The following is a 24,941-nucleotide window of genomic DNA, read 5'->3' on the forward strand; positions in this document are numbered from 1 at the left end:
CAAGGGTGGGAGTTCACCCTAGTGGGCCTACCTAATCGCTGGGCTGCAAACATTTAATTTATCTGTGACCCTTCAGTAAACTACAGTAAATTACATCAAAAAGGATCTGCAAAAATACTAAACTTCAGAAAAGCGAACTTTGAATTATTCACGGAAGTCCTAACAGGAATTGGGTGGGAAACGGTTATGGAGGGAAAAAATGCAGAGGAAATGTGGGATACTCTAAAAAAGGCGCATGATTCACTAACTATTGAATACATTCCTAAAGTAAATAAAGGTAAATTCAATTAAAAAAAAGCCACCATGGTTGGACAAAAAAGTAAGGTCAGCTATCAACAATAAAACAAGAGCATTTCAATTCTATAAAAATAACTTGAATGAGGAGGCGTTCGCAAAATACAAAGAATCAAACAAAACTTGTAGAGGGGTAATCAAAGCAGCTAAATGATTATATGAAGAGCGCATAGCCACTGAAAGCAAAACCAACCCAAAGAAGTTTTTTAAATACATAAATAGTAAACATTTAATTAAGGAAAACATAGGCCCACTAACTGATACTAGTGGAAAAAGTGAGGACAAGGGAAAAGCAAAACTGTTAAATGAGTTCTTCTCATCAGTATTTACTAAGGGAGAGCAGACTGTGGAACGAACATTTACCACAAACGGGACAAATAAGCCAGATCTCATTGTGGATTTCACGCCGAAGGAAATAGTACTGAGGCTAAGCAAACTCAAAACAAATAAATCACCAGGGCCAGATGGGATTCATCCAAGGGTATTAATGAATTAAGGGATGAACTAGCTACAAGTCACTATCGTCAGGTATAATACCAAAAGATTGGAGAATAGCAGAGGAAGTGCCAATATTCAAAAAAGGAAAAAAGGAAGATCCCGCTAATTACAGACCCGTTAGTTTAACATCAATTGTGGGTAAACTATTTGAAGGATTTTTAAGGGATGGTATCCAGGAATATTTAGACCATCACAGTCTACTCAGTACTAACCAACATGGGTTCGTGAAAACAGGGCCGGTGCTAGGGTGTCCGGCGTCCTCCTGCAAACCATAAATTTTGCGCCCTTTCACATTGCCACTGCAACAAGTGCCTTCTAAGAAAGGCACATAAGGAGAGAGGGCCCTGCTCGTGAGAGCTTACATTCTAAAAGGGGAGGGTTAGACAGACTGGGGTGACACAGAAGGCAAAGAAGTGAGCTTAAACAGGTTAGGTTGAGAGATTGTCAGGTTTTATGCAGGAGGGTGGGAAGAGGTCAGCTTAGTCTTTAATATTTTAAGTCTAAAAAAGCGCTGGGCCATCCAGGAGTAGACAGCAGAGAGACAGTTGGAGATATGAGTGAGGATATAGGGAGAGAGATCAGGAAAGGATCTGTAGATTTTAGTATTATCAGCATAGAGGTGATAGTGGAAGTTAAGTGAGCAAATAAGCTCACTATCTCTACATGTCCTCTCTAGGTGAGCTCATTTTCTCACTCGACTTCCAGTGTTATATCTATGCTGATAATACTGGAATCTACCGCTCCTTTCCTGATCTCTCTCCCTCTATCCTCATATCTCCAACTGTCTCTCTGCTGTCTTCTCTTGGATGACCCAATGCTTTTTAGACTTAAATTATCAAAGACTAAGCTGACCTCTTACCAACCTCCTGGATAAAACCTGACCATCTCCCCCTCCCCTTTAGAATGTAAGCTCTCACGAGCAGGGCCCTCTCTCCTTATGTGCTTTTCTTAGAATATATAAACCTCTGCCATCCCTATAATTGCTTCAGTGTCCTGTCCCCTGATGTAACTATCCATATTTACCATGTCCTAAATTGTCTTGTACTGTAATTCGTTATCTGTTTTTGCTCATTTGTGTATTGTTAGGCGCTGCAGAACCTTTGTGGTGCCATATAAATAAAGGATGATAATAATAATAATAATAATAATAATAATAATAATAATAATACTACATAATTTCTTAAGATTAATGAATTAGTATTGGTAGCAGTAAAAAAATTACTATGGTTGTCATTTATGCTGTCTTGAGTCTACAAAACATCACTGGTTACATATACCATTGTAGACATTAGGCCTGATTCAGGCCTTGATTGTACGCCCATGAATTCACAGCCAGTGATCAGTTTAGCCTCCGCCCCACTTTAATGAAATCCCACCTTGCGAATAAATGTGCTTGCTGTGCAAGTGAATGTGTACGGCTGCACATCCGTTCCCTCCCGAGCAAATATGTCCAAATCCTGTCAGAAGCTGCTCACCATCGAATGATTGTTCCACTGGGCACCAGTCATCGCAGCCGCCATGTAGCCCCGGACTTACTTGGCAGCTGCGATGAACACGGGCACATCTGGGAAACGCTTGGGCATGCCTGCATTTTATTCTCACGCACTCACATGACACTCCCACTAAACAGCCAGTTACCGCCCCTAGAGGCCTACTTCTTGTCAATCATCTTCTGAATGGCTAGTGAAGGGAAAAAGTAGCCATCTTTGTTTACTAGCCTCAGTCACGAATGCGCTAAGCAGCTATTGCGCATGCACAGTTTACTGATAATTGCCCCGATGCGTGGCCCAGTGGCATTTGAAATCTAATAGAAAAATAGACTGCGCAGGCCAGACTCTATAGTAGAGATCTGTACTATAAAGTCCAAATCAAATGCATTTGCCTTGCAGTGCGATTCAATCCTGATTCGTTCCCGATTGAATTGGGATCGAATAGCAAGGCAACCGCACTGTGTGTACATCCCTTAAAATGAATTAGACAACAATCTTACAGGATCACTAAATATGCCTAGTACTGTTAATGAGTGCGATTCCATTGCTATAATGCTGCGTTTCACATACGGATCAAAGGATTGACACATGTTTGCTGTGGATAAATTATTTATTAGCAAATTATTATTCTTATTCAGAAAAATATATATGTTATGTATTATTGTTGTTTCCAGAATTCTCTCCAGGGAGAAAGGTGTGATACATTTAGACGTTCTGAAAAAAGAAGAAAATATATTTTTAGATCACATTCCTACAGTATGTACAATATTGGACTCTTAACAGGTAGCAGATATATCATGGTCACTTGTATAACAGTAGTGTAGACACAAACACCCCAAAAGCTGAATTTTAGATATCACTTCATTTTCGTAGCTTTTAGTAAGCAATAAAAAAAGAGTAATGACTAAAGGTGCGTACACACTGTGTGATTTTGGCATTGATTTTGGCTATGTAGTCAAAATCGATAGCAAGCTATGCACAATCGCGTGTTTAGTTGTATCCGATGTCGATACGATGCATGGCCCGGCAGTGTTGCTACTGCAAGTAGAAATAGACTTTGCAGGCAAGTCTAATTCTACTATCTCATAACAGTGGCCCACCTTTATTTGTCGTTTGCCAGCCAATACCGGTACCTCGCCTGGTCCCTGCAGCACATATACTATTTCGTTCTACCCAATCAGAAGCATTTTGAGCATTTATTGGCTAAAGCTTTCTAAGGGCGAGATGTACTAAACCTTGAAAAGTGATAAAATGTAGAGTAATAAACCTCCAACCAATCAGCTCCTACCTGTCATTTTTCAAACCCAGCCTGTGACATGGCAGTTAGTTGCTGATTGGCTGGTTATTTATCACTCTCCATTTTATCACTTCTCAAGCTTTATACATCTGGCACGAATGCTCCTGCATGCATATACTATCCAATTATCAACCGATTGCCCTGAAAGTTGGATAGTGTGTACTCAGCTTTAGAAACTGACTGGTTTCTTTGGGCAACTCCTCCACTTTATCTTTCTGTAAGATTTGATACATCTCCCACTGTATTCTACTGTTGGTAATACCAGGGTTGCCGACTTTTAAATGCTCCTCTCCGGGAGAAGCCCGGAGAGGAGACTTTCCTTACCCGATCGGGGGGGGAGGGGGTCCCCCAGATTCTGGGAGGGTTGCCCACCCTTCCGGGGGGCCGGGAGGAGGACCCGATTTTTGGGAGACTCCCGAGAATTCCGGGAGGGTCGGCAACCCTGGGTAATACCGATATTGTTGATCACCTGTGATATCCTATATCACGTACTTCTCTATCATTCATGTTCCAATTACGCCACAGTTCCCAGCTATTATATACAGGTTGTGCAATAACAGCCGGTCATATTTCTATTATGACGTAAGAAGTAAAGCACAGTTATGTAGAACATTCATGATAGGTCACTCACGCTGTTGATCCAGGAAGTGAAAGCAGAGACTCTGGTAAACACTGATGGTTTCTGGAAGTAGTTGCATCCAAGAGAGGATCCAAAGCTGACAATACCATGGACCTGGTACACACCTCCGACAGAGCAGTTGAGGGGTCCACCAGAATCACCCTGAAGTAAACACAGACAAAGATAATTATTACACAATAATACAACAGTACTGTAATTACACTGCTTCACTGCTTCTTGACAGATAGTATAGAACATGAACTAATCCTTCTTATCTTGGATGGTGTAATGGTTAGCTTTACTTCCTCACAGCACTGAGGTTATGGGTTCTATTCCCACCATGGCCCTAACTGAGCCGAGTTTGTATATTCCCTGTACTTGTGTGGGTTTACTCCGGGTACTCCGGTTTCCTCCCACATTCCTAAAATATACTGGTAGGTAAATTGGCTCCCAACAAAATTAACCCTAGAATGTCTGTGTGTGTGCGTGTTCATGTGGTAGGGAATATAGATTGTAAGCTCCACTGGGGCAGAGACTGTTGTGAATGTTCAAATATTCTCTGTAAAGCGCTGCAGAATATGTGTGCGCTATATAAATAACTGGTAGTAAATAATTATCTTACCAATTATGCATCCTATGTAATGTATAAGTATAAGGGCATTATAGTAATGGGATATTCTCTACCAGATTTAAGTTTAACTGTGTGATATTTATATATTTCTAGGTCTATGAGAATATAAGTAGATTGAAGTTACATTGCAGGAAGATCTGACTCCATCACCGCCAGCACAGATCATGGTAGTCTTGACAGTTGCGCCCCACCAGGCACTAGTAGAGCAGGTTGAGTGGGCAACAACGGGCAGATTGGCCTGCTGGAGGATGGTGGCTAGAGATCCATTACCTGCAGAGAAAGATAAGTTAATGTCATGAAAATAATAAAAACAATATAGTGGTATTCATTTTTTAACATTAAGCAATATTGTGTGCTCTATAGAGACAGAGATGAAACTGCTGAATTATTCCCTATGTTTCTTTTTTATCTAATTTGTATTCATTCATATGGGTAAATTTACTAATATGGGAAATCTATTGAAGATGGGATGTTGCCTCTTAGATCCGATATATTATCTTCTAGAAAATGCTAAATAAATTAGAAGTAGAATGTTTCTATGGGAAACATCCCATCTTCAAATTAACTCCCATCTTAGTAGATTTACCCCCTTATAGTGCCGTTTTTCATCATTCTTTATATTGTTCTCTGCTCTTTTATTGTTCTTATGTTTCTGACAATGTTCTAGATCTTTAACAATACAAAACCCAGGCATATCCTTTCCTAAAAAACATTATATTGCTCTTCTGCCTTCAATTCAACCATTGTACAGAGAATAATGTGCATAGTACACTTACTGGAGAGCAATCCCCATCCTGTAACAACGCAGTTGTAGTTGTTTGCCAGGGTAACACCACTAGCGGGCAGGGTAGCCACCTTCACAGCATTATTCAGAGTGGCGCTGGAGGCCAGCCAGAGGATGGCAATATCATTGCTGCAAAAAAAGACAAATATAGGGACATTTTCAATAATGAAACATTTATAATCTCAAGCACTTAGATGACTATGATCAATCACTGGATGGGGATGGCCATCAAACGGTCTACCATTGATGGTTTACATCATATTGATGGCCATCACACACACGCACACACACACTCACAGTGCAGACACTGGTTCTCCGTGGTAGATGGAACATGGTGAGTGGTCGCCCATCTTGAAGGGGGGAAGGCTAAACACTAAAATAAATGCCACCTTTTCTGCCCTCAATGATGGAAAACCTTTGGTTCACTTTCATTGATGGCACAAAATCAGCCATTGAAGCCAAACCATTTAGGGCAATTAACTATCTACATCGGCTGTATGGATGTATTTTCACCATGCACAATAACGTTCCTCTTGATGTAGGATGTTATTGTCAGGCAATGCATTGTTTTAGGACCACAGCTGAAGTGCTATTGGGTTGCAATACCGAAGCGTGTATATACACGTGTATATATATTTTAAAATAAATTAATATTAAAAATAAAAACTGTCCTTGAAGAAAACAGCACAGTCACCCTTCTCTGCGATGTAGTGACCTGTTTTGGGGCATTGACTAGTTCTATTTTGAAAGCACATTGCAAGGCAGTAACCTAGCAGACAGCAAAGCTTCATAAACCCATGTAGTCAGTGAAACTGTGCAAGCATCTGCCAATGATTATTTTGTATATTTTGCCTAGTGCCGATGTTCTATTATCTTTTACATGAATGCAACATCTTAGTTACAGTAACTATGATAATCTTTTCCTATTATAGTTTCTTACCCTGCAGCAACATTATTGGTATTCCAGCTGGCATGCTTCCTGATGGAGGACACGGAAATGTACTGTTCAGTGCCGTCATTGGCACTCAGGCTGTGATCTCCCAGAGCCACACGGAAGGAGACTACTCTGTTACAGAGGATGAGAAGAAGGAACATGGTATTTTCTGTGCATATAGGGCCGGATGTACTAAGCTTGAAAAGTGATAAAATGGAGAGTGATAAACCGCCAGCCAATCAGCTCCTACAGGCTGTGTTTGAAAAATGTCAGGTAGTAGCTGATTGGCTGGTTGTTAATCACTCTCCATTGTATCACTTTATAAGCTTAGAACATCTTGTACATGGTCTGTTATTTTCTAAAGTATGAACCCAAATATCTTCAACAGTTAAAGGAACCAGTGATAATAATGCCTTCAGTATAGGGTGGGTCGATAGGGGCGGGCCTCAAGCATCTATTTAACTAGCATAACAGTGCAGATCCATTTATAGGGATCCATAGCATTACAAACTATACTCTCATAGAAAGATATATGTGAAACCACTTCACAAGAGAAAAGTGGTGTTGTCCACAGATGGCCGCAGGTTGATACTGCAGTTATAAACTGCCACAAACTATATTTGTACAAAGCCTGTATGTTTAGCTGTAAATCACTGTCTGGTTAGATAGAGACGTATCTAACTCCTTCCACCTTCCACATCATTCGATGGTCGGCCCAATGTCCAGTAGTGAGTCTATAACACCTTATTAGTAAGTACCATTAGCTAGAAAATATTAACAACTAGGTTAAGCTTTTCTATACATTGTAAACTAGTGCTCTTTTAAGGGACTACTAAGAAGGGCAACTAAAATGGTGCATGGCCTACATCAAAAAAGTACCAGGAAAGACTAAAAGATTTTAAAGGGGGGGACATGATAGAAACTTTCAAATATATCAAGGGTTTTAACAAGGTACAGGTGGGAGACATTCTTCACAGGAAGAGGAGCAACAGAACACGAAGACATGCACTGAAACTAGAGGGAGGAAGATTCAAGGGAAATTTGAGGAAGAATTACTTCACAGAGGGCGGGATGCCGCCGCGATGCTGCTGCATATGTACTAACATATGCGGCTAGCATCGGGTTGTTGTGACAGAGACCCCCGCGATACCTTTGATGTGGTCTGCGGGGGTCTCCGTCACATCCCAGCGGCTGCCAGTGTCCCCCTGCGTCTCCTCCTCCACCCTGCAGCCGGATGTCCTCCTGGCTGTGACACCTGCTGGGGGACGAGGAGATCAGGAGGACGGGAGGGGGGGGGGGGAGGCGAGCGGACGGCGGACGTAGGGCGGCGATAGAAGCCCATAAGCTTCTATAGGGTATCGCCACCATCTGGGTGGCGATACCCTGCCAAGTGAAAACAGGGCGGACGGGTGATGGTAAATAGGAAAATGCGGTAAAACCCCCGTTTTACCGCATTTTCCCTTTAGTACATCCCGCCCAGAAAGAGTAGTGGATAAGTAGAATAGCCTCCCATCAGAGGTGGTAGAGGCAAATACAGTAGAACAATTTAAACATGCTTGGGATAGGCATATTGATATCCTTACAAAAAAATAAGGATCAAATATGGTATGAGGTAACATGTTTAAAAAAGGGGAAGACTAGATGGGCCAAGTGGTTCTTATCTGCCGTCAAATTCTATGTTTCTAATAAGCAAAGCAGCCCGTTACCTGTCCACGCAGTGAGCAGCAGTCAGGACACGGTTAGCACGGATCAGGGAAGCACCACAGGTGTGGTACCAGCTGCTGCCAGAGAGATACTGGAGAGATACCTGGTGGAACACAATAACAGAGCATTGCTATATGACACTGTATAGTAAAATCTTGGGTATACTTAATAGTTAATATCTGATTCCGCAAAGCATAATAATAGTCTGAAATAAAACATATGCATTGAAGTTGTGCTAATATGTAAATCATAATGTCCATTTTTCCCAGAAACCTTTTGACGAAGTTGTTCTACAGTATTTTAAAATGTATTCTTGAGACATACATTCTAGGTGTGTTCTATGATCTTTGTGTTACATGGTTCAGTGATATGAAACTTTAAGCAGATCACAAGACTATAGTATGCTTGTTCCAAGTTACAGTTACTGCAATTCAATGTATAATGAAATTTACGTAATTGATCTCAATAGCGTACATAAAGTTGCTGCAAAACGCACATTTTCTTGCCAACTCAAATATTCATTCAGGGACACACAGGGGTCCATGTACTGTAGAATTGGATGGAAGCTGTTGTTGTTTACACTTTGTTCGCTTGCAGAGCAGAGGCGGAACTACCATTGGTGCAGCAGGTGTATTACGGCTGCCACCCACTGCTATGTGGCATATTGTGAACTTGGGTTGGAGTGGAGGAGTGGGCTCACATTATATCTTTGCACCAAGGCCTACCACTCACAAGCTCTGTCACTGACTTACAGGCCTTGCCACCATGTTTAGTGATTTGTAATGGCAGAAGGAAGAAGCAAACAAATATTTATGATGAATACACTAATATATTGATTAGAAGTAGGGTTACCACCTCATCCCTTTAATTCCGAACACATATTAATTACACAGGTTCTGTGGCTAGCTGACTTCAAGAATCCGTTTTGCCTGGTTTTAAACAGCCACAAAACCTGTGTAATTAGTATGTGTCCAGAAAAGGTGGTAAACCTAATTATAAAGGTAACTTAGACCCGATATGCTGTGTCTATCAGCAGGCTTATGTGGGGTGCGGTGCCCATGGATTGGTTGGGCTGGATGGCCCTAGTGTGGCACCCCATTACATTCATTAACACTTACTGTAGCATGACTAATTCCTTCACTAACACTATTTCTTTAATTTTTTTTATTACACTTCATTATTTTTGTTGCACTTTCTAACACCAATATTTATTGACGCTATCATTTTTTCACTGGTGTGCTGCCCTGGACTTTCTGGCTTATGCTGGTATTTGGTGTGTGCACCCTGCACCTAGATATAGTGCTAGGGACCCCCCATTACACAGAGAAGCCTTGACGACAGTGTGGGGGCTTACACATAAATTTGTGCAAATATATGTAACCATGATCTCTGAATTCTGTTGCCATATAGGATTTATATCTTGTTGCTGGTATCATTCAGGGTGCTGGGGGAAAATTGAGTGTGCTTTTATTATATCTCTTGCGGGTTTCTGGCTCATGATACACACACACACACACACACACACATACCTCCCAACTTTTGAATGTGCTAAACCTGGACCTGGAGGCAAGGCTGTGGTTGGAAGGGGTTTAGGCCTTGGATGGAGGGAGCAGAGTATTATGCAGCAGGGGTATGACAAAGTGCCACGACCCCCACCATCTTCATTTTGGGGTTGTACAGATCGCACCTTGATCAGCTGGGCAGCCCCCAGCTTCCCTCCTTTCATTGTTAGATGTCTTGAGTACAGCATCTATTTAGCGATTATTGGTTGCTTTGCAGAGCAGAGAGACAGTGATCACTGGCTCACCCACCCCCACCAGCGGAAGGCTGTGGCATGCAATTGGGACATTGTCAAAATAGTGGGACTGTCCTGCTGTAATCGGAGCAGTTTGGTGGAATACACACTGATGATAATAATTGGCTGATTGCAGATTACATTCTCCACTTGAAAAAGATTCATTCATTTGCAGCTATATGGCAGGAGTCTGATTGCACTTATTTCTTTCTTAAACCTCACAACCATTATGCCAATAAAGCAGCATGGTCCCATTGGTATGCACCATTGTGGATATGTTACTTATACCTCTTTTTCACCAAAACGCTGGGTCGCATCTAGGTTTTTGGAACCAGCTGCAACCCGGGTGTAATCCTGCGTTTGTTAACTTTTACACCGGCGGATACCCTGGCAAATTTCTCCTGCATGCCCCCCCCCCCCGGCGGAGGTGGTTCCTGAGCTGATGCTTGGAGATGACATAATCTCCAAGTGCCGGGACTGCCGATTGCCGCTCCGAGCCATGGAACGCTGCACTGGGGGCAAGCCCAGCACCAAGGTAAGCACCACCGTGCACCCCCCCCCCCCAGCCCCTGTCCATGAGGTGAATGGATGCCGCACACAGGCATCCATTAATCTCCTCCCTGCCTCCGCTGCTGTCTGCAGAGTACAGCAGACATCAGCGGAGGCTAAGTGTGCCCCCCCATCCAACCTGCAGATGCTGCGGTCTGGAGATTGGGCATCCACCATTGATGTAAACGGGAGCCGGGTCGCATGACCCGGCGTACCCGTTTACACTGCCCTCTACCCAGGTCCTGCCCGTGTTCTACCCTGGTCAGGACCTTGGTAGAAATCCTGTGTAAACTTTTACACCGATGCTGACCCGGGTCCACAAGGAAAAAAAACACATTTAAATAACTGCAAGCATAAATAACTGCAAGTAAAGATACATTTAAACATTAACTGTTACTTATAATCTTTATAATCCATTTAGTATTCTGCATATTTTCTATGTATAAGATCCACAGCTATAAGTCATATGTAAAATCTATGTTTTTTTTTTTTTTTTTTTTACTAAGATGGGAGTTCTGTTTAAGATGGGATGTTGCTACAGGCAACCAAACTGATTATATCTATTATCTTCTAGAAATACAGATTCTGATTGGTTGCTATGGACAACATCCCATCTTCAGTAGAACTCCCATCTTAGTGAATAAACCCCCATGTGTGTACTAAAGTCTTACTCACCTGCCATGGCCAGGCGTTCTTTGCTGCATTACTTCCTCCTACCACACGTCCATTTTGGTTTTCTTCCAAAAATTGGATATTATCCTCGTGACAATATCCTTTAGGCAGAGAAAACAGATATTGAACATTATTACTTATTTAAAACATGCCTTTAATTTGTTTCACTCATTTCTACTTGCTCTCTTAAAACACTATTTGAGAGTGTTGTATAGAAAAATATTTTATTTTGTCATAATACAGATAACGTATTTGAACAGTCATGCTCATTTGGTAACTCTACTTTCCCCTCATGGTACGGTGCATTTGAACTCTATGGCTGGTGCTAATACAGTCTATACTTTGGTCAGGGGTGCCATTGATCTATGTGATGCCCCTTGCTACTTGCATGAAGTGAGATGGAGCCTTGCAGAAAGGGGTGTGACCTCATCAACCTACATTAACGTCACTTTGAGGGTTCCCGAACATGCTGGGCTGCCCTCATTTTAGTGTTACCCAGTACGATTTTTGTTGAAAAACAGCTTCAGGTCTGGGGCTGGAATAATTTAAAAATATTATATATATATATATATATATATATATATATATATATATATATATATATATATATATAAGGAAACAAACGTAGGCGTCACTCCGGGACTGGTGATGAAAACAATTTTACTGTGTGGCGGTCAACGCCGTTTCGGGTTTCCCCGTCGTCAGGACCAAAATCACAAAACGAGTTTTGTGATTTTGGTCCTGACGACGGGGAAACCCGAAACGGCGTTGACCGCCACACAGTAAAATTGTTTTCATCACCAGTCCCGGAGTGACGCCTACGTTTGTTTCCTTGTATGCGGTAGAAATCCTCTACCTAGGAAGGCACCCGGGCAATTCTTCACTGAGTGCGACGAGTGCCGGACAACCTCCCCTGACACTATATATATATATATATATATATATATATATATATATCAAATTTGTTGGGTCCGACACTCTATAAAACTAAATTCAACTGCTCCTGGTGCCAGCCTGCCCGCGGGGGAAAACATAAGGTGTATGGGCTGGATGCACTCAAGAGGCTGTGCAAATAATTGACAGTTATTCAGTTGTAGTCCACAACCTTTGAATCATTGTCAAATATTTGCACAGCCTCTTGAGTGCTGACCAGCCCATTCACCATATATATATATATATATATATATATATATATATTTATATATATATTTATATATATATATATATATATACATACTTATAGGATTGTTTAGAAAATAGGCGCTCAAAAGGAACTTTAAAATATAACGTATTTTATGGAAAGTACTGTACACTTTGGACCAGGACAGGTTCAGGGAAATGGTTTCTGATTATGTCATATTTAATGAGCTGAAAAATAGCACTGGTGTAACATGCCAGTGATGCCACTGTCTTTAGTTCAGTTTATATAATAAATAGCTTGAAGGGGGGGGGGGGGGGAGGCACTGGCTATAATGACAGTATAATCTACAGAGTATCAGCTGTACATATGAGTGACCAACATTTTTACTGCGGCAACTAAATGATTTGCAGTGTCCGGTTGGTGGTGCTCCCAAAAGATGTTCAGTAATAACACTGAAAAAAAGGGGGGTTGTCACAAGGGTGACTGCAAGGGAACATACATAAGGTTTTTTGGGGCACACTTTAACAAGATTAGTTGAGATAATATGGTTTAATGATATTAGGTTAAAATTTTGATTTTTATTAGATATGCGCTAAAAGGAGAAAAAGGTGAACTGATCACTTGTTTAGATTGACAAATGAATAGATTGGTCACCTGACGGTGAGAGTCCTGAACAATATTACTAAAGCCGGCGTAATGAGAGGGTAAGTATACGTGCCACCTGTCGGTCAAAGTCACAACTGACGATAAAGAATACAATTTAAATGTATATGAAATATACATTTAAATTGTATTCTTTATCGTCAGTTGTGACTTTGACCGACAGGTGGCACGTATACTTACCCTCTCATTACGCCAGCTTTAGTAATATTGTTCAGGACTCTCACCGTCAGGTGACCAATCTATTCATTTGTCAATCTAAACAAGTGATCAGTTCACCTTTTTCTCCTTTTAGCGCATATCTAATAAAAATCAAAATTTTTACCTAATATCATTAAACCATATTATCTCAACTAATCTTGTTAAAGTGTGCCCCAAAAAACCTTATGTATGTTCCCTTGCAGTCACCCTTGTGACAACCCCCCTTTTTTTCAATAATAAATAGCTTGGAATTTATATACTAATATCTCTAGTTTATTTTAACAAATACAACTATGCAGTTAAAAAAATTTAAAATCCACAATGTTTTTTTTTTATAAATTGGAAAACAAAGGTCTGGAGATCACAGATCAACATTTTTAAAAACTGGTGTAATTAGAAATGTGGGGTGTAAGGACATTTACATGTGGGAGGCTCTGACCCCCCCTCTGTTCTGATCAGTCTGGGGGTGCATAAATTGTTCTCATTAACATGCTCAGTCAGATAAGCAGCGCGGAGAACTCCAAGACTAGTCCTGCACTAGGCCTAGGAGCAGCCATATGAGGAAGACATATCTGCTGTGGGGGCTAAGTGTAACGTGTTTTTTTTTTTTACGGGAAAGTGGGTTTTAAAGTAGATTTTCAACATTTTTAGGTTGGGAGGCCAAGAGGTAATTTCATTAGTGTACTCCTAAATTGCTGAATGTTGGGGTTCTGCTGGACTTACCCTACATATATTGGAGATGTTGTGAGTTGGGAGAAGGGCAAAGAGGGATATGAGGGACAAGAGGGGAGGAAAATATGAGGTGGGGAGAAGGATTATCTCAATCCTGACACTACCCATGGTTACCAGAGATGGTGGGCACACAATGTCCTGCAGCCCAGTACATTTACTGGCATCTTTTAAAAATAAGATTGGCAAACCACCTCTGCCCTACTGCCACCATTTGGAATTTTTCTAAGGACAGTTTGAATCAGTGGTTAGATGTGATTCTTTCTCAGGAGAACATGGAGTAATTCATTGCTCTCACTTGCTTACCTAATGTGATAATGGTCTACTTTTTGCCTTTAAAATGTTTATTTTTCATAACTGTTAACTCCTAAAGCCTAGACAATATACATGTAGATGTAATGATGTGCATAGGGGCTGATATGGAAGGGAGTGTCGCTGCATCATTTTGTGGGCATAATTAGATGCTTACTCTTCATGCATTTAAATGAACCAATAGTCTAACTGTGACTTTAAATATATTTTTGAAACATTATACAAATGGTTCTATTTAGATGTAATAAGGTAAAGAATCTAAATATAAATTATTTTGTAAACAAAAAATTTGGTATTTTTTTCCTTGAACTTATTGATCTAAAAGAGCAGCTACCTCCATTTCCTACCAAATGCATCTTATTCTTTACAATGTATGATAGAATTCACATTTTCACCTGTCTGTAGTTGGACTAAACTGTGTAATTATCAAGTCATTGCATTAGAATACATGATAAAGTGTGTTTTTTTAAGGAGATAAAAGCAGGGAAAACAGAGGACTTGAGGGAAGGGAGAAGGGGTCTCTCAGAATTTGGCCGCCACTATACAACCTAGGTTCCCTTTAGAATGTAAGCTCTAACGAGCAGGGACCTCTCTCCTCATGTGCTTTTCTAAGAATATTAGTTATCGCTAATTCTTTCAGTAGTAGTATGAAAGTGATAGAAAAAAAAACCCCAACACATTTCCAGGAAATAAGTCGAGTATTCAAGTGTTTATATAAAACTTACCACAGAGGACAAGAGCAGCCAATACAAGAAGCCTGAGCATTGTGAGATGATTCTGGGGAATGTTCTGTAAAGACCTAACAGCGGTGTCTCCCCTTTTATACCACTGAAAAAGGCATCAACGTATAGTGAGAATATCTCCAGGTGTTGCAGGTAAAACAGGTGGCAAATGAGTTTCCAAGCTTCCCTGAAGGTCAAATATATATATATAAATTTATATATTTGTTGTTACGCAAAAAAAATTAAAGGAAGTAAACTCAAGGTTTGCGTAACGTTTTTCCAGTCCCATATGTCTATGGGTAAAATGGTCCTCCATCTCCTAAATAATTGTAAAAAAAAAATGTATAGTACAATGAACCTAGTTTATTTTCCTAACTACAGTATTTGCTTAGTACAAAGTTCTGGAATACCGTCATGCATGTTGTGTCACCACATGAGTTTCCCACAATTTTCAAGGGAGACTATTTGTCACAATCACCTTACATGGTCCAGGCCCCAATTCCCTTGATAAAAGTTTCAGTGGGCATAGAAACGCATCAGTAGAGGAGCTTTTATATTGTCTGCTTTCTAGAGTGCAGTTCATGAGCGTCGGGTTTGATACGAAATCCCGGCGGTCGTAATCTCGTGTTCAAAATCCTGACTGCCGAAATCCTGACAAGGAGGGGACGTGGATCGCCGCCCATTGCAGGCTTGCTGCGCTCGCCGCGCAGCGGGCCCGGTGCCTCGCTATGCTCGGCACACTAATTTATTCTCCCTCTATGGGTGTCGTGGACACCCACAGAGGGAGAAACTGTTGGGGTTTCGGCGGTCAGGATTTCGGAGGTCGGTATTTCGGCGGTCTGGAATCTGGTTTCGGAATTTTGAACGCCGGGATTCCGACCGCCGGGATTATAACTGCATCCCTGAGCACCTACTTCTGACGTGGTGTTTGAGCCGTTTTGAGTTGTGAGATTATTGCTAAAACTATTGCAAGGCATGCTGGGATGTGTAGGGAACAGCTGGGGGGGCCAAGGTTGGACATGCCTGGTCTACACACTGTAACTGGAGAGACTCCTTTCAATAAAGGGGACTCGTATTGGAATCAGCATTGCTGTTAACGTTAAATTCAACATCTTGTCATACTTTTAAAAAATATCATAAGTTCAATGTCACAAGTTAGAAAAGTGCAATGATTATTTCACATTTATGTGTGAATTGTCCATATTCTTTGTTGAATTACTTCATCACAATTATTTTAGAGCTAAATTAAGGGGCAATAAAAGGAATGTTTTCTATATTTTATGACTGTATCTTAAGATTTTTTTTTTTTCCTATAATTTACAGTATATGTTTGGTATGGGTAAAAAATCCCGACAACCAAAATCCCGGTAAGTATTTTTACCTTACGCTGTCGTCAGTCTTCTGACTGCCTCTCATATGTATAAATACTAATTTTAGCAACATGTTACTAGATTGGTGTCAGTAATTACATTTGATTGCTTACCTACAGTATAAGCCAATTATGAGTAGAGATGCAGGGGTGTGGATCATATTGTCTACAGCAACTAGGTCGACACCACTAGGTCGACATGGGTCTAGGTCGTCATGGATCAAGGCCAAAATGGGTCTAGGTCGACATGGGTTTAGGTTGACACAAGCATTAGGACGACATGAGCAAGGTCAACAGTCAAAAGGTCGACATGGGGGTTTTCACAGGTTTTTTTACCCGAATGTGGACACAGTCGACATGGACACAGGTTACAGTGCACCGCGTCCCCTCATATTGTCTACAGCAGTCTACCATGCTTCGGCACACTAGTTTATTCTCCCACCACGCCCTAATAGATGGTAGGGCATGAAATACCGCCTGTCAGCACATGTTGTGTCGACATGGACACCAAAGCGTAGCACCGCTTCCCCTCACATGGTTGCTACGCTCGCCATGCTTCGTGCTTGGTGGCTCGCTGCGCTCGGCACACTATTTTATTCTCCCACCTCGCCCTAGTGGATGGTAGGGCATGAAATACCGCATGTCGGCACAAAAAAAACAGTAAAAAAAACATGTCTACCTATTGACTGTCGAACTTGCCCACGTCAACCTAATGCTTGTAGCGACCTAATGACCTGTCGACCTAAAGCCATGTGGACCTAGACCCATGTCAACCTTGACCCCTTGTCGACCTAGTGGTGTCGACCTGATGCTTGTCGACCTAGTTGCTGTAGATAATATGACCATATCCCGTGTGCAGAAACCTATGTTTTGGTTCTAAATCATCATCATGCTTTGGTTTTGCAAAGCCACCATGAAGTGTTTTGGGTTTTATTTTGGATCTGGGTTTATATAAAAATGTTAAAAATTAGCTAATCAAGCTAGTCATGTAACTTGGACCTGTTTTAGTTCCAGTAGTATAATTAACATCAATTACATTAACTTCCAGTCATTAGTTTAAATATTTTATTAATTGAGATTCTTTTTATTTAATCTATCTACTGAGGTGCAGTTGTAATTTCCCTTACATTAGGAGAACAACAAGACCATTACCTACCCGTTTTATGGAACATAGAAGAAACATTCAAAAAGGTTTCATGAAACACAGCGTTCAAGGCATTATAAACGGAAACATCAATCTGACCCTGCATGTCTAGTAATAACAGTTTTAGAACAGATCTCACATACCCCACGAGGGGGTGATAGATACAACTTGCTGTGTAAAAGGGAGGTATATTGGACCTTGAAATTTAACTCTCTCCACCCTGATGGTTTGAATCGAACTAAACACAGTGTTATAATAATTTTTTTGATCTTTCTTATTATATTATATTATTATATTATTTTATTATCATATTATTCCACTTTTTGTTCTTGTCCCTTTTTGTAATCTAATCCAACATGCAAATCACCTATAGTATTATTGTATTTTTGACATTCAATAGAGAGACAAGATAAATTACAACACAATATTAATTTCTATTTATATTAAAGTAAATTCATTGTTCGCTATATAATGTTTTCTGCAACCTAATAAATTATTATCACTTTTATGAACACCTCTGATAAGCACATAGTTGTATGATCAAATATTCAATATGTACATTGTCCCTCTTATCCCCATTCGGGGATCATCTGCTGAGTGGCGTCTTAGACGTCACATGGGACGCCTTGTTGGTTGCCTGGAGACCACCGAGGTTATGTCCTGTTACTATGGTTAGTGGACGCCTCTCTGGGAGCCAGGCGCCATAGAGCGTCCTCTACGTTGTGAGGTTGACGCCAGTGACGCGTACCTATCCGTAACCTAGCGACGCGGCAGATGCGGCCCGGGACGTTCAAGGGGATCCCGCTGCCCTCACTGCCTATACCGGCAATCGGCGGCAGGTGGGGGGTCTCCCGGATGTCTCAAACCGCATTGGGACTACTATACCTACTATAGAAATATTGTACTCTATCTATGCAACCTCCATTTCACTAACTTCCCGGTCATGTGACCCTCAATATAAAGGTTAATTCACTCTATAAACAATTTGTATATATTTGTGTTTTTAAAAACCATGCACTAGTAGTCTATACTGCCTCCTAGACTAATAGATAATCTGAATAAATAAATTAGAAGACGGTTCTCATATTTTATAAAGCATTTAATTTTGTTTGACATGTGCACCTATGCGCAGGTGTATCAATTGAGCGATTAAGTCACTGCTATACATACTGAGCCTTGGGTTCTCATTCCACGCTTGCTCCTGAGGAAGCCGGACACACAATATCCGGGGAAACGCGCTGAGCCAATTACTACTGTTCCTGCATCCATCCAGTGTGACCTGTCCCTTTTCCCACTGACGTCTAAATTTCCTGATTGATCTGGACCTCTGCATTTGGGATATCTGCAATATTCCTAATTCATCCAGCCCATAAAGGAGGAAAAACACATCAAATAGGGAGACTTGAGCTCTTGAAAATATTGGGCAACTCAGGACAATTGTTTGTCACCGCTTCTGGACATTTCCACCAGAAGACTACAACAGATGGTAATACTGTATACCCATTTATATCACCTCAACTAAAACCACCTAATATGGTGATTCCAACTATACAACATACATCTCTGTGATATCACACCCTTATTGCTCAATTTTTTTTTATTTTTCATTTTATAGTTCAATTTTATTATTGTGATATATGTATATTAGTATGTATTATTAAATGCTTTATATTGAGAACTGTCCAATCTACATTATTGGAACAGCCAGCGCTGACACATCTCTTTGATGTTCTTTTGTATTGATTTGGGTTTGACAGCCCAGTGTCAGCTGCTGTTGATAGCGCACCACTCCTTTTTTATCTACTCTGCTGTGTGAAATGGCACTTGAAATCACAACGAAGGGACTTACATGCAATCCAAAAACTTTATATTTTTTAATTTTAATCAACAAATTCACGGGAAGTTCCTATTGGGGATCCCATTTGGGTCCCCAAAAAGGATTCTAACCGGTTTTACTTAGATTCCCAAAGTTCGGATGTGTTCAGTTTTCAAAAAGAACAAACTGGTCATCTTTACTTCTGAGTGGTTTTAATTTTTTTTTACATTTGAAATCACATTTCCAGTATGGAAAGTGCAAGTGTGCCTTTCTACGGGTACCGGACGTCTCACCGACAGTCGGGATTCCGACAGTCATTACTCCGTCGTCGGAATACCGACTGCTCCATCGTGGTGGTCCACGAGCCCCATAGAGGGAGAATAAAATAGGTGGTGAGCGCAGCTCGCCACCGTGCCTGCAGCGTGGCGAGCTCAGCGAACCTTCAAGGGGCTTCATTGTGCTCCCCCCCTCTGCACATTCGGGATTCCGACATCGGAGTAATGACTGTCGGAATCCCGACTGTCGGTGTGTTATACCACACCCCCTTTCTACACCGGAAGATAGGCCACTTTATATGTACCCTCTGAAGCCCTCATTGTCAAACAATCTTAAGAGTGAAGTGATCAAGTGGAGAAGTTTTCCATAGTGGCCAATCAGCTTCTAGCTAGCCTTCGTCATGTATGTTTAATAAAATGATAGGTAGAAGTTGGTTGGTTGCTATGAACAATTCCTCTGTAAAGCTAGGTACATGTCAAGTTTAGAAGGCATCTTCCAGACAGTGGAGAACAGTTTACCGTGTTTGAGTAAATCTAAAAATTTATAAATCAAATTTTGTTTCTTTTCAGCTCCACAAAAGTGTGCACACTGGTGCACCCATTCTGTGTTTTGAATTTAAAAACCATAATTTTTCCACAAATCTATTTAGTTTGTCTGAAATCGAAGCCAAATGAGGTTTAATAATCTTCAGTTGGAGTAGATTTTCCATTTTTATAACAGCTGTTTTGTGGTTAATAAATGACCAGTGCACAGATAATGAATGAGGAGTATCCAAATATAGGCGTTGTTCAGCTGAAAAAAATGGGCTATTATCTGGATTTTAGCCCAACGGTTATAATCTCAATTCTCAATACATGTGTCATTGGATATAAGTTTCCAGACCCATGTGTTACAGTGGCAAAACAGGTCTCTAGAGATTGGTTACGGGAAGTTTGAATGTGTTTAACAATACATTTTGTTATAGTGAACTTAGCCCGTGTAAGTAGTAGCCAGCCTGAAACATCTGCTAGGGAAAAGTATTAACAGCCTCCCCCAGGATATTTAACCTTGTCAATGAACTGTACTATATTTCCATTATATCCTGGAAACCTTGATAAATTAGATATTGCTGTCTTAGTGGTTATTATTAGAGTTATAGATAAGGTAAGGTAAGATAATTTTTTCCTACTATAGTTGTCAAATTATGAAATTATTATCTGTAATAAATTAAGGAACACTTGCTGTCAAGCTTTTTTATAGTGCATTATTAAATTCTCTATAAACAAAGCTAATACTGTATTAATTGATGTTTTATTATTATTGTAATGTAGAGCAATTAGCACATTAACAACAAACTACTTGGAAAGGCTAAATAATGGTATGATATGCAGTGGTCGAAGTGGAAATTTTGAAGTGGGGGTATAGGCCCATACACACTTAACGATTTTCAGCTGAAAATCTTTCAGTGTGTATGGGCCACAGACTGAAGATCAGCGATGATGCGCGCTCCCGCATCATCGCTGAAAAGATCCCACGTCGGCTGGTTTGACCAGCATGTCTAGCGATGATGGCTGGTATCTGAGCCATCATCGCTTTGTGTGTATGCTTACCTCTGCCTCCGGGCTGAAAGATGATAGACTTTCAGCCCGGCTTCTGTCCTCTCCCCGCCCCCGGATCTAGCCGCAGCAGCAGAAGCAGAGGTCTCCGTGCAGCAGCAGAGACAGTCTGTGTGCTCCCTCCCCGCTCCCTCCCCCTGCTTTTTTTTTAACTACACGGAGCAGGGAGGAGGAAAAGTTCTGCAGCACAGCAGTGAGTACCACTGCCACCAATGTTTATATACTGTATACTTTAGATGCCCACTGCCACCAATGTGTATATATCTATGTACAGCATATGCCCACTGCCACCAATGTTTACATATATAAACATTGGTGGCAGTGGGCATATACTGTACATATACACTGGCGTAACTAAGCTACCGCAGCCCCCGCCGTGGCGGGGAGGCGCAGAGTAACTATGGGCGCCGGGGGGGCTGCGGTGCTATAGTTACCCGCTGCGCTGCTGCCCGGCCGCATCTTCGGTCACTGTCCCGTCACTCGCTCCCGGCGCTGGCTCCTGCTGATAATGAAAAGTGACACTTAGAAAATGGCTGCCCCCGTATTGCAGACAGTTTTGGCAGCCATTTTCTAAGAGTCACTTTTCATTATCAGCAGGAGCCGGCGCCGGGATCGAGTGACGGGACAGTCACAGTGACCACAGATGCGGCCGGGCAGCAGCGCAGCAGCAGAGACTGGAGCAGCGGAGCTGAGGGAGACTGGAGCTGCAGATGCGGCTCTGTTAGGTATGGGGGCGCCGAAAATTTTTTGGCGGGGGGGCGCAACTTATATAGTTACGCCACTGTACATATATATACAGTATATGCCACTGCCACCAATGTTTATGTGCAGAATATATCCACTGTGACTGCCACCAATGTTTATATATACATTTAGATGCCCACTGCCACCAATGTGTTTAAATATACAGTATATGCCCACTGCCACCAATTCTTATATATGTGAATTATATGCCAACTGTCACCAATAAAAACATTGGTGGCAGTGGGCATATACTGTACATATATACAGTATATGCCACTGCTACCAATGCTTCTATATGTGCAGTACAGTATATGCCCATGCCCACTGCCACCAATGTTTATATTTTTATATGCATACTGCCACCAATTTATTTATTTATTTAAATGGCGATTATATACTGTATGCTGCTGGCAACACTGTTATCGCTGACACTGTCCAACAATGTTTATTAACCCCTTGAGTGGTAGGTTTTGCTGGGGCAGGACAAACCTGTCAGGGCAGGTTTGTCCTGCCCCAGCAAAACCCACCACAGTTGGAAGCCCCTGTCCCTCACCTCTGCTCCGGCGCTTCCCTGCCGCCACTGTCCACGCTGCCTTAGCCGCCGGCCTGTCACATTCAGCAGTGACGTCGGTGGCAGGCTGGGGGATGTTCGCCGCGGCTCGGGAGGCCTCGGGTTCCTGAGCACTCCCGAGTCCCCCCGAACATCCCCGAGCCTGCCGCCAACGTCACTGCTACTAAAAGTATGGCGGCAGGCGGCAAGGGGAGCGGGGTTAGAAGAGCTCCAGCGTGCGATCGCCGGAGCACAGGTGATGGGAGGGTTGGGGAAATGAGCGGGGGGGGGCTCTAGAGGTGCTGCGCCAGTGGTGTGCACCTGGACACCACTGGCGTGCACCTATTTCATATTTGTGGTATGCCCGGAAATTTTCAGGGACAGCCCGCTGCGGCAGCGCAGCTGAGCCCGATAAATTTCCGGGCATACCATTCAAGGGGTTAATATTGGCAGCCTGCGCCAGCAATATACTGTAGATATATAATATACATTTAAATAAATACATTGGTGGTCAGTGAGTATTTAAATAAATATACATTGCTGGCAGTGGGTATATAAATATATAAACATTGGTGGGCAGTGGTGGCGGTAATGTATACATTGCTAGCATGCGTCAGCAACATATATGTTACCGCCAACACTGCCCACCAATGTTTATTGGCCCATTGCCCACATTGGTGGCAGTGGGTATATAAATATATAAACATTGGTGGGCAGTGGTGGCGGTAATGTATACTTTGCTAGCCTGCGCCAGCATATTGCATGTATAGTTATAAGGTTATAACAATTAAATATGGACAGCATTAATTAACTGAATAAAATGTCCCCTGCTCCCATGCTTGGAATCTAAACCCCGCCCATTATGTAAATAGCCTTTTATATGAAAGATTTTCAGCAAAGTCTTTCGCTTCCTGAAAATCTCTTGCTCTTTGGGGAAAATAGTTCAGTGTGTACAAACTACTTTGGGGAAAGATATATTTATCAAAGATTTTGGCAAAGTCTTTTGAAATGAAAATCTTCAAGTGTGTATGGGCCTTATGGAAATTTTGAAGTGGGGGTATGGAAAAGTAAAGAGTGAATATAGTGCGCACCTTCGGACACCCCCCTGTCCATCAACGTCCCCTGCCAGACTGCCCCGTTGTACAGGGGTATTACAAAAGCACAATATGCGCTGCTGAGTGATCAGAGAGCATCCTGAGGGGGAAAAAAAACTTTTTTTTTTATCTTCAGATTAAAGTGGCGGTATGGCATACCCCCGTATACCGCCCCACTTCGACCACTGATGATATGAATATAAGACATTCTGTTGCGCAGTCTGGGAGAATCTTGGAGCATTATATTTCCATTATAATAATAATTTGCACATCACATACAGTACTCCTTTTCAGTACAAATTAACACTTCAATAAAAAGGTGCGCAAAGTTTCTTATATATTCATGTAAAATAGATCTAATTGTAGCTGGTTTCTCAATAACTATAATATTTGTTAATAACCACTAGCTATGTGTATTATAGGGGAGGCTGATTGATGTGATCTCCATCAAAGTAAAATAATGGGAGAAATGTAATCGAGAATAGAAAAGGAGAGTATTTTGAAATGGAGCATACACGCGAAACAAAGTCACTCTCAGGTGCCTTTCTTTTGTGTGACTTCTGTACAGGAACCGGGCAGGCAGCTGACATCAGCTGCCACATGCCCCCCCACCCACACTGGTGGGTGTGAATGGGAGGGCTACCTTGCAGTTCTCCCTGACCATTCGTACCCAGTGTCTGCACATCCATAGACGCAGACGCGAAACCCTCATTCGCATTGGGGAGCGAAGCGATCAGAATAAGGGCTATATTAAAAGCCTTTATACATACTTACCTACATTCTGGCTGCCCTTTACGGGAGAGGGGGGCTGCTGGGAGTGAAAAGGGATGGGACGGGGGCGGAGCCACATGAGTGACTACTTTTCTGGGGGCATGGCCAGAGCGATCGTGATGTTTTAGCCATGCTCCGATGGACAATGCTGGTTAAAAGGCATTGCACTGCGGTAGACGAACATGGTGCAATTGGTGTCATTTGATCCGCGGACCCCCCTGCCGAGTGGGGGGGGGGGGAGTTGCGGGAGCGGGGCGGCATTCCAGGAGGGTTGCCCCTCTTTCCGGGGCCCGGGAGAGGGGCCCCATTTACGGGACCCTCCAGGCCATTGCGCATACCTCCCAACATGACCCATTCCAGGAGGTACAAAATGCTCTGCTCCTGGACATCCTTGCCAGCTGCAGTTGCACAGGTAGGACTGCACCACTGTCGCAAATTTAAATAGGGGAGCTACACCTGGCAGTGAGTACGGACTGTTCTGTTTAGGGTGGCAGTTAGTGCATCTCCCCTATCTGAATTTTGGACTGTGCTGCAACCCTGCAACTCTGCA

At 42.0% G+C, this 24,941-nt stretch overlaps 1 protein-coding gene across 3 annotated transcripts; it reads right to left on the reverse strand.

Annotated features, from left to right (window-relative positions):
* Positions 1–2,885: 2,885 nt before the first annotated feature.
* Positions 2,886–21,512, reverse strand: LOC146057783 (chymotrypsin-like elastase family member 1). 3 transcript variants are annotated; one of them, XM_083169457.1, is made up of 9 exons: positions 21,227–21,512; positions 15,036–15,219; positions 11,271–11,368; positions 8,254–8,354; positions 6,554–6,679; positions 5,606–5,742; positions 4,954–5,099; positions 4,211–4,360; positions 2,886–2,996 (listed from the first exon to the last, which is right to left on the reverse strand). In XM_083169457.1, exons 2-9 carry the CDS (start codon positions 15,073–15,075, stop codon positions 2,988–2,990), a joined length of 807 nt encoding a protein of 268 aa, XP_083025583.1. In that variant the 5' UTR covers positions 15,076–15,219; positions 21,227–21,512; the 3' UTR covers positions 2,886–2,987. The 3 variants fall into 3 exon arrangements, with proteins under 3 accessions (XP_083025583.1, XP_083025582.1, XP_083025581.1); XM_083169456.1 differs by lacking the exon at positions 2,886–2,996 and having other exon boundaries at positions 4,193–4,360; positions 15,036–15,138; XM_083169455.1 differs by lacking the exon at positions 2,886–2,996 and having other exon boundaries at positions 4,193–4,360.
* Positions 21,513–24,941: the final 3,429 nt, after the last annotated feature.

This window comes from Crinia signifera, chromosome 2 (assembly GCF_055691185.1).
Source record: "Crinia signifera chromosome 2, ASM5569118v1, whole genome shotgun sequence".
Taxonomy (NCBI): Eukaryota; Metazoa; Chordata; class Amphibia; order Anura; family Myobatrachidae; genus Crinia; species Crinia signifera.

Coding starts and splice junctions, on each gene's coding strand:
- LOC146057783 (XM_083169456.1), bottom strand. CDS start 15,075: ATGCTCAGGCTTCTTGTATTGGCTGCTCTTGTCCTCTGTG. Junction 11,369..15,035: donor GGCTGCTCTTGTCCTCTGTG/GTAAGTTTTATA, acceptor CTCTGCCTAAAG/GATATTGTCACGAGGATAAT. Junction 6,680..8,253: donor GCTGCTCACTGCGTGGACAG/GTAACGGGCTGC, acceptor CCTCTGTAACAG/AGTAGTCTCCTTCCGTGTGG.